The sequence below is a fragment of the Poecilia reticulata genome, linkage group LG16, assembly GCF_000633615.1.
Source record: "Poecilia reticulata strain Guanapo linkage group LG16, Guppy_female_1.0+MT, whole genome shotgun sequence".
Taxonomy (NCBI): domain Eukaryota; kingdom Metazoa; phylum Chordata; class Actinopteri; order Cyprinodontiformes; family Poeciliidae; genus Poecilia; species Poecilia reticulata.
In genome coordinates this window covers 1,819,578-1,829,949 of record NC_024346.1, presented here as the reverse complement: position 1 = coordinate 1,829,949, position 10,372 = coordinate 1,819,578, and the positions used below count along the sequence as shown (strand labels likewise).

The 10,372-nt window shown below is 41.1% G+C and overlaps 1 protein-coding gene across 1 annotated transcript; it reads left to right on the top strand.

Annotated features, from left to right (window-relative positions):
- The first annotated feature begins 4,357 nt into the window (after positions 1-4,357).
- Positions 4,358-10,372, top strand: rpz5 (rapunzel 5). The gene is made up of 2 exons (XM_008430725.2): positions 4,358-4,605; positions 6,363-10,372. Exon 2 carries the CDS (start codon positions 6,420-6,422, stop codon positions 7,599-7,601), a length of 1,182 nt encoding a protein of 393 aa, XP_008428947.1. The 5' UTR covers positions 4,358-4,605; positions 6,363-6,419; the 3' UTR covers positions 7,602-10,372.

Genomic DNA, 10,372 nt, shown 5'->3' with positions numbered 1-10,372 from the left:
TGAAAGTGTCCCGCATGCACAGCAGAGGGCGCAATAGCGTCAGCGTTCTCAGTGTTCTGCCAACCGCCATGAGAAGAAGAAGAAGAGCTCAGTGTTTGCGGAAGTAAACATGGAGGCTAACGTTGGAGCTTAGCTCACATGTCTGAAGTTTTTATCCGGCCGTAGCAGCAAATTAACAACTTAATCCTCATATAGTCCGTCATGGTTGTTGTTTTTCTTCCCGCTTGCGCGTATCAGGACGCAGAATAGTGAGATTTGTTGAAAATCAGTGACGTTCAGTTCGGATGAATTCGACCGGGACGTTATGGTCACATTTGAATCGGATTCGTATCGGATACGGGTCACATTCAAAAAAGAATCCGACCTGAGCTGTTCACGGTTCTGGAGAGCGTGACGTCACGTCCAAAGGGTCAATAGAGTAAAAAGTTCTTATTGTTCCACAGTATGAAAATTCAGCTAAAGTTCAAGGTTACAACATGAGAAAAGCGAACTGTTCACTTACTAAGAATAGCATGCTAAAATTCAGAGAAATGTGTTACAAAGTAGGATGAATAAAAAAATGTTCAGCATATATATATATGAATAAAAAAAATACAACGGACTATTTTCAAAACATAAAAAAAAACATCAGCAGAGATGTAAACACTTCCTGAGTCTGCTACATGTATTTTACACTGAAACAAATCAATCAGCATTTTATTTTACTGAACTAAGAAGGACGCACTGCAAAAACACTAAATCTTACCAAGTTTTTCCAGTCTAGTTTTTAGTGCAAATAACTTTTCACATTTAAATAAGACAAAAGTAACTTAGATGTAACTTTTCAGCAAGAAATAGGAGTTTTAGTCAATAATTCGTTAATATTGATGAAAAATTAGTAGTTCCACTCGAAGATTATTCCACATATGAAAAAATAACGTATCAGTGAAATAATCTGCCAGATAAACTAGAATTTTTCATTAATATTAATGAATTATTGATTGATTTTCTCCCTATTAAGTTAATTTGGTTTTATTCCAAGTTTGCACCAGAAACTAGACCAATATTTGTTAACATTTAGTGTTTTTGCAGTGCGTTGATTCATGTCTGTTGCCAGCATCTTTTCACTTCTGAATGTTTCCTCACAAGAGGCTGAAGGGCTGGAAAAGTCTGAGCTGACTGAAACACTCATTCTGCATTTTAGTTCAGTTTGAATGAGTAGGAGAAATTAACCCAATTTAAAGCAGAAGCTCTGCATTTCATTTGGATTTAAAAGTGATTTTGTGAGTAACTCGTTCGTTTCTTCCTGTTGTGTTTTAGCCTCTGGTGAAATCCAGCCGTGGAGGATCTGTTTCTCCAGGAACAGGTTTTTCTTTTTAAAGCCCCGCCCATATTTATTTTCCCATGGGAGTCCACCAAATCCAAAACGACAGTTACTGAATCCCTCCTTTCCCACAGGAACTTTCAGTAATGAAGCAATACTTTAATGATAGAGGATGGGAGGAGAAAACCTGTCAAACAAATATAGTTTTATTTTTATGAGATGGCAGCAATCAGGTATGTGTGCAACACTCAGTTCAACATTTCTAACTCTGTTTTACACTTCAGTCCTTTGAGTTTGAATCTTTTTTTTACTTTAGTATGTCACCAATCGATCCCATAAAAACAAACATTATTTATTCTTCATTTATCATCCCAGCTTCCAGACACAAACAGGAACTGGACTTTGCAAAAAATTATTAAAACCAGTTAGAAATACATAAAACAACAACTTGTTAGAGTGTTATAAGTGAAAGCAACTAAAAACTAATACTTTCTATTAATATCTAGTGGAAAAGTTATTTGTAAGTTACTTTTTTCAAGTGTACAAAGATATTTGAGATTATTTGGTAACATTTTGTTTGCCATTTATATTTTCTAATTTTCTCTTGTTGATGAAGCAAAATAATGAAACATTGTTTCATGTTCAGAAGGCAGAAAACAAGAGAAAGCAGTTCTGTCTGAATGACCACAAACCAAAAGCTGATTTATTACAGAAAGTGGTCGGACTAGTTCGCGGGTCAGTCAAACTACCTGCTTCAGTTGCCATGGTGACTGAAGCAGGTTCTGGTGTTTTTACCATTGTGGATCAGTACCAAATCCTGCTGGACGATTAAATCAGCATCTCCATAAAGCCTGGAGCAGAAGGGAGAATAACGTGCTGTAACGTGTCCTGCTCCATGGCTGCTGTGACTTTGGACTTTTTAAAACCCAGTGGACCAGAACCCAGAGATGAAATGGCTCCTGGACTGTGACGGTTCTGGTTCCGTCTGGCGGTCGCTTTGACTCCAGCTGCCATTCGCTCTTTGCAAAACTTCCTCACTCTCATCAGTGGACTTTGCTTCACAATCTTTTCAAGGCTGTAGTTCTCTATTTTGCTTGTGCGCCTTTCTATAGCACACTTTTTCCTTCCACTCAACTTTCCAATAGCAGGCTTGGATATATTCTGGTTGACATGAGGTGGTTCTCAGTCTCTGCAGAGCTCAGGTGGAAAGCTCATCAGAAGACAGTAATATAAAAAGTGCATCTAAATTAATTTAAATATTTTCAAAACATGAATTTATTTTTGTAAATCAATAAATCAAAGAATTACTGACTTAAACTCCTATGTCTTTCTGAAAAGTTACTTCTAAGTTAGTTTTTTCTTCTTTCAGGTTTACTGAGGTATTTGCTCTGGACATTAGAACAAAAATACTTGGCGTCATTTTGTGTTTTTATAGTGTATCAAGTTCAACTAATTTTTGCTCATCTAAAAATGTCGGTTTTTATCAAATAAAAAATCAAATGAGTTTTTTGATGATGTTCCTATGACTGTTTTCTACCTGAAGCCAGCAGTTTTCTGCCTCCCTCCCCTCAGCTGGCTCTCATTACCTCAAGTATTCCCATCAACGTTTCCACCTGAAGGTCCTGAAACCACAAACAACAATTTTCCAACAAGCTCAGCGTTCCTCTGACGCTGGAAACGCTCCGCGTTGTTCGATCAAAGCTCCAAAATGTCAGAGCATTTTGTGTTTTCTTTCCGTTCTTTCAGAGAAAACAAACCTGCAGCAGAACACCCCATTCGGCGTGACAGTCCGGCCTCAGCTGCTCTGTCAGGCCACATGTTGTTGAGTCCCTGCGAAAGCTGGCGTCTGCTTTCCGGTGGCGGAGCTGAGTGTGAGATCTGACAGCGAGACGATGCAGGAACACGATCTGCTGACCAGCTCCAGTTCGCTACGGCCAGCGTTTCCTCCGCTTCCCGCCTGCCGTCCATTAAAGGCCGACTGTAAAACACCGAGGCCGTCATGGTGGATCCTCAGAGACAGAGACTGTCTTTCACCAGCCTGAGCTGGGACTCAAGGACTCTTCGCTACGCTTACATCCGGCACAACTGAGTAGATTCACAGATTTAGGTCAATATTTCCACATATTTTCTGGAAAGTTAACAAAAATGGATGGAAATTTTGGCTTTTTACTGCAATTATCTTTGTTTTTTTTAGATGCAATATGTCGTAAACTGTAAAAATTAAACTTAATCTTATAGTCAAGTTTTGTTTGAGACACTTTGTGTAAAATTTCCAACATTTAATTATTGAGGAAATTTTACAGTAGCAGATTAAAGACACTGCAAAAAAGTAAAGTAATATCAAGTATTTTTGTCTAGTTTCTAGTCCAAATATCTTATTACACTTTAAATAACACAAAACTAATTTATAAGTAACTTTTTAGCACATAAGTTTGTTTCAGGTCGATAAATACTTAACTTTGAGTTAAAAAAGAACCAGTTCCAAGTTGAACTTTTCATAAATTTTAAAGAAATATTTAAATAAAATAAACTCCAGTCTCATGTTGTAAAGTTACTAGTATGTTTGTTTTGTTTTAATTCAGATGTAATAAGATATTTGCACTAGAAACTAGACAGAAATCCCTGGTGTGATGTTTTTGGATGGTTTGAACTGAATTCCAGAAAACTCGCCACATTTTTGAGTCAGCAACAAAAACAGGACTGAGAAACAAAACTATGATGTGTAAATGTGTCTTTTCTAGAAGGGAAACATTTTCTACTGGGTCGCATCAGAAAGAAGAGTGGGTTTCCTCAGCCGGGTCGGTTTTAAAGCGAGCCCAGCTCAGAGAAGCCGGTCCGGTGTCCATGGCAACACGTTTGAGCCGCAACAAGAAGCTTTTTGTCCTGATGGGCCACTTTTCCGAGCTTTGCAGTGACTGGTCTCCTTTTTATTCCCCCTCTCCCTCTCTCTCTCTCTCTCTCTCTCTCTCTCTCTCTCTCTCTCTCTCTCTCTCTCTCTTTGTCCATCACATCAGAGCAGATTTTCCCAGGGTGCACGGAGTCCCTGCATGGGGGAGTGTTTACAGGATGTTATCTGTGTCAGTCTCTGTGGAGTGGGTTCTGGTGGAATGCTGGAACGGGATGGAGGAGGAATTTCAAAAGGAGGAGTGACGAGAGACAGGCACAGAGAGAGAGAGAGAGAGAGAGAGAGAGAGAGAGAGAGAGAGAGAGTATAAATAAATCCCAAGGAAGCTGGTGCTCACAGGCGCAGCTGGACTTCTGGATAACTGGACTGCAGCCCACTGGAGTATTTAGCCAAAAAGGTGAGTTTTTATCATTTATTTAACAGAAAGATAGAAAAAAAAGGATAAGAGAGAAAGAAAGAAAGACATTTAAGATTTTATTCAGTTACTTGCAGTTTTACCGTTTCAGTTTTTTTTATCATGACTCTGTTTTGTAGATAAAAGCACAGAAACGGTGAAAGAAACCAGAATTTGTGCTGCTCTTTTCCTTTTTAAATTGTAAATGTAAAACGTTTTTTCGTGAAGCGGCGTTCTCTGCTGTGGTTTTCTGAAACACTGCTGTGGTCTCTGCTGAAGCAGATAACCTGACCAGTGTTTGATCAAGTGCTCAGACGGACTCGCCTTTTTTTTTTTCCTTTTCATTAGATGAGCTTAGCTCCAACGAACAAAACTTTTTCCTAAATGTGACCTTATTTCCCAGCATTAAACAACACAATCACACATTAATCACAAAGTTGAGCGTGTTGCGTCATTTTAAATTTTTAAAGCTGGCTTTAACTGATTTTATTCTCATCAGCTGGCTCACATGTGGATGTTTGTAAAAGGACATGTGACTGAATAATGTGAGTCTAATTAGCACGGTGTTGGGAAAAGGCTGAAAAAGACACCAGTGATCTCATCTCTGCTGTAATAATTGGTGAGTCTGTTGCTACACACACATCTGGACTTTCCTCCATGTTAGGACTGAGAGGCCTTCAGATGACTTGGTGCTAATTAAGCTGAAGAGAGAGGGGTGGATAAAGTCATGAACAAGTGCAGCGGGAGAGATTTGGGTGTGCCTGTTTCATGAAATGATTGTGCTCATCTCTCCAGAGTATTTTACATTGAAAAACAAACGATTTTACTGATATAAACCCTGATTTCCCCCTGCTCTGAACATCTGTGTTTGCTTTGGGCCTTGGCTGTTGGGGCAGTAAAGTAACGTTCCCACTGGGCCAGCGCTGCTACGTTGTGCAATAACTCGCATCATAATCCATCTGTACACGCATCACCGTTGATTTCTGTTTCTGTTTCTGCGCAGAAGTGAATCATTTGTGCCTTTTTGAGTTTTTTTTGTGATGTTTGTCAAAGCCATGGAGGCCTGAGAAGTCCCTGTCATTAAGCGCGGCTGTGAGGGCGCGGCTTGAAACTGGATGCCAACATGTACTGACATGATCGAGCCTTTCGTTTATTGTAGTGTTCGTTTGTCCTCTAGGAAAAAAAACGTAAAACGAAGTAAACAGACGTCACCTGTCTGTTTACTTTGACTCTTAAAGCTGCAGTTTGTAACTTTATAAAACATTTTTTTAACATATTTATCAAAAATGTCACCATGTCATGACAGTTTGTTATGCCTTCTGCCAGTGTTGACTAGCGCTGTCAATCACCCCTTGTGTGGCGCTGCTCTCTGCTACGCTGCAGCTAGCAGTCTGTCATGAATGCTAAGGTGAGCACAGACACTGATGACGGTTTTCCTGTAATCTTAAGCTGTTTCTCCACCATTAGAATGTTGGTACATACATGAGGATGATTGACAGCGCTAAGCTCCTCCTCCTGGCTCTGATTGGTTGATTTTGATGCATTTCTGTAGACAGCAATAGAAGCTCAGGGAGAAAGTGGAGATCAATCTTTTCACAGATTATCTGTCACAAAATGGTGACAGTTTCACCAAATATCTGAAAAAGAAAAGAAAAACATTTTTTATAAAAGCTGGATACTGAAAGTTTGAAAGTAGTTTTAAATAACTCAAATTATAATGAACTTTACAAGGGTTTTTTCCGTGTTTTCTCTCCTTTCAGGCACCAGCAAACTCTCTGGATTTCTGATTAGTTTTGGTTACTGTGACAAACTTAGAGATGAATAGTGTGGCAGACTGGCTCGTTGAAAACAGGGACAAGATCGAGAAAGGCGTGGAGATCATGGGCCAAGCCTCCGAGGTGCTGGCCGCCACCGTGGGCCAGCTTCACCCCATCCTGGAGGCCGTTTTCGTGGCTTCCGCCGAACTCCTCAGCAACCCGGACGGCAAGGAAGCTCGCTACCTGACTCAGCAGTTCGAAAAAGTCAACTCAAAACTGGAGGGGATCCAAGACGAGATCGACAAACTCGCCCTGGAGCTGCAGAAAACGTCCATGAACAAGCAGAACTTTGACCGGGAGGCGCAGATTATAAGTCAGTACGAAAAGTTTCAGGACTTTGTCAACGCCAAGCCGAAGTTCAGGGAGAAGAAGAAGGAGAAGTTCCTGAGCCATTACGAGAACACGGACGGCGACCTGAACTTGGACGCCCTCTACAACGCCGTCAAGGGCGAGAACACGTCAGGAGACCCCATGCTGGACACGGTGCTCTCCACCGAGCAGCGGGGCAGGAGGGCGGTCGAGGATTTCTGCGCTCGGCTGAAGAAGCTGTTCGTGGTGGGCATCATCGCCGTCATGGGCCACGCTGCGCTCAAGGAGGGAATCGTCGGTGAGGAGATGGTGAAGAAGTGGCAAGACCGAATGGAGGACGTGGAGAAACGCATGAAAGCGGCCGTGGACGACTGCACCGAGAACTTCGCCACGCAGGCCAAGACAGACTTGGAGCACCAGCTCCAGGACAACCCCGGCACCGTCGACACCGAGTTCGCCAAATCCCTCCTGGAGTCGCTGGTTAAAAAGTACGACTGGGTGAGCTGGTCCATCCGGGCCTTCGGAGACCGAGAGCGCATTTTCTTCTTCAACTGGCTGGCGGGAAAGAAGTACCACGGCAGCGGCGGAGCCAACTGGTTTGACATTCTGACCAAGAGCAAGATCAAGGTGGTGGTGTCGTTCTGCGTCGACCCGCAGCCCATCAACAAGAGTCAGATCCAGGAGCAGATCGAGCAGCAGAAGCTGAAGGGCAACATGATGGCGGTGGCTTTGTCTTTGAACAAGACCTTCCCCAACTGCCTGGTCCACGCCGTGAGCCACTACAAGGCCGTGGTGGAGACCAACAACTTCAAGGAGGACTGCTACTACTACGGGAAACACAAACGGGCCTACCTGTGCATCCATCCAGAGTAGACGTCCAGGACGAGGACGCACTCAGAGGACAGACTTTAGGACATCTAGTCTGTATGGATCTGTATCTTATGGTGTATAATCTGCTTTGGGGACTGCTTCGTGATTCCTTGTCTCGCAGAACTTCCTACTTCTTCTCAATGTTTTCTCTTACGCAAATTATGGTTTTTATAGAAAATTTCAGAGCCGGTTTTCTGCATTCATGTCGTTTGAGTCGACATTAAGCAGAAAACTCGATATCTACCAGAGTTTCACCTTTTATTCAGACTCACTCCACAATGGACATGCCTCCAACAGATCCGTGGTTCATTTATGGCGTTAATTCATTTCTGTCAAGAGTTTGAAGCAACATGTTGAACATAACAGGTAATTAAAGTCTGTCAAAATGTTTTAATTATCAGCAGAACTGTGTTGAGATTCTTTGAACAGAAGAAGGCAGCTTCTGTTTAGCGCTTACTGGGTTCATTTGGTCTGTAACTCCAACGCTTTTAGATGCATCCCTGCTACTAAACGTCTGAATTACTTCCTTATTTTAAGCTTTGTAAAGGCCTGGTCATTAACTATTGGTCTGACCCAGATGCTGGAGCAGGAATGCACCCAAACGTTGAGACTTGAGGACTGGAGTTTCAGACACCTGGCTTAAAGGAAGGTACTGAAGCTAACGGCTAGTACAGGAAAAGCCAGAAATCTGGTTCCAGGTTACAGAAAAGCTACTTTAGAAACAATTTGGATCAGGTTTGCTTCAGGAGGTCAGTGATGTTGGTGTAAAAATAAAAAAATATAGCATTTCAAGACCCTTTTGCACTGAGAATGTGAGTGCTAAAAATGTTTCTTGCAAGTTTTTTATTTTATTTTATTTTATTTTTGTGAACGTTTTATTTTTGAGTTGTTCTAAGATTTAAAATGTCCGCCCAGACTCAGACCTTGGACTTGCCCTTTAGCTTTAGCATTAGCATTAGCTTTAACGCAACAGAAAACCTGAAATAACAAACCAACAACATGACGCTCTGGCAGAATTATGAACTCAGATCTATCTGTTTAGGCAAAATAAATAAAAAAAATGACAATAAACATAAATATCATTTGCAGTTTATCTTATGTAGCATCTTGCTACTTCCTGTTAAGCATCAAAAAATCAACTTTAAACCTGAAAATGCAGACCAAACTGAAGCTGTAACATCAGTTTGGGGTTTTTTCAGCAGCTTCAACGAGCCTCTGCCATCTGAAAACCACAACTTATTGTCTCTTTCATGTATTCATAAGCTCTGATGTTCTGGTCCGTCCAGTCTGAGTCTCATTGTCAATGTTTGTGTGAAAATAAAATCCACCTTCATTAGAAATATTCAGAATTTCCCTTTTACAGGAGATCAGATGTCTGGTTAAAAGCTCCAGAACAGGTGAGCCATTAGTCTGATAATTAAGATGATTTATTACAGCACAGATATGCAGAATGTGAAGAAGTTATCTTTTTTTATGTTTGTTAATGATATATACATAAATGATGCTTTTGGTGCAATATATTAAAGCTGGACAAACCAAGTACAATCAGAATTATATGTATAATTCACTTTAATTTGTAATAAACAACAGAATAAGGCAGTCTTTGTCATCTGGTCATCATTAATCTGAGATTTAATCCCATTCTTGGGATCTAAACCTCATTAAAAACTTGATTATATGTAATTTGCTCCTTAATTTTAGGCATTAGCAGTAACGGGGCCATTTTATCAGCTAGGTTGAGGAGCAACACCCTTTTTTTCACCAGCCTCGCTGTCAGTGAGGCAGGGTGTGCCTCTTCCCTGTAACATGAGAGCCACATGACCAATAGGAAGGCAAACAGGCTGGAGTTTAGATTTCTTCCGCAAACTTTACGAGGTGAGTCCGATTCTGGTCCAAATCTTTCATAGTGAAGATAGAAAAAAGCTGCGACGGTTTGGTTGGATTATAATCTGATCGATTCTTCCGATCTGACTTCATTCCAGTCTGTTGTTACATAATCGAGCCATTTCCCCCATTTCGGCGCAGTTCTTTCGCTTTAAGCGCATATTCCATAAAAACGCAGCTCTATAAGTTGAATTTGGATGAGTGAAGGAAAGAATCTGCCGAATGTTTCCAGTTTTAATCTAAATATAAAAGTTTTCGGGGGTTTTTGGTGCCAGCTCAGTTTTTCCAGGAAGTGTCTGCTGGAACTTTTTCGCTCCTCGTTGCGCTGCGCAGAAACTCGCCGCAGATCTGCCAACATGCGCTGTTTGTTTGTTTCTCTGCGGGCCTTCTGCTGTAAAATGATCCAATTAGAGGGCTTGTAGCGCGGACTGATCGATACGTTTTACATTAAGAGGCTGCATTAACAGGGGGTGGAGGGATTTCCGCCGCAGTGGTCAGACTGGGCGGTGAACTGGGTAAACTGCTCTGACAGAATGAAACCCGAACTGTGTGCTGCTCTCTATGCTGCTCTCATAAATATGTTTCTAATCAGACGTTCCTGCTTTTATCAAAAACTTTACACATATTTTCTGTTTATGTCGAAGGAAATGAGTTTTCTATCTTTTTTCTTTACCCAGATTTTCTCCAAATGTTGTGATGCTGCTCAATATTTCTTTAAGTTCTTTAAAGATGTTTCTATGAGTTTCGTTTTTTATTTTTCTACATTTTTAAATAAAAAAGGCCAGATAAAGGCCTGTCACAGTTTGCCATGTCAGGGATGTTTACAAGTTAAACCCAAATCAAGTCTCATGTCTTAAAACTGAAATAAATGTCATCTAGTCTGGAAATCA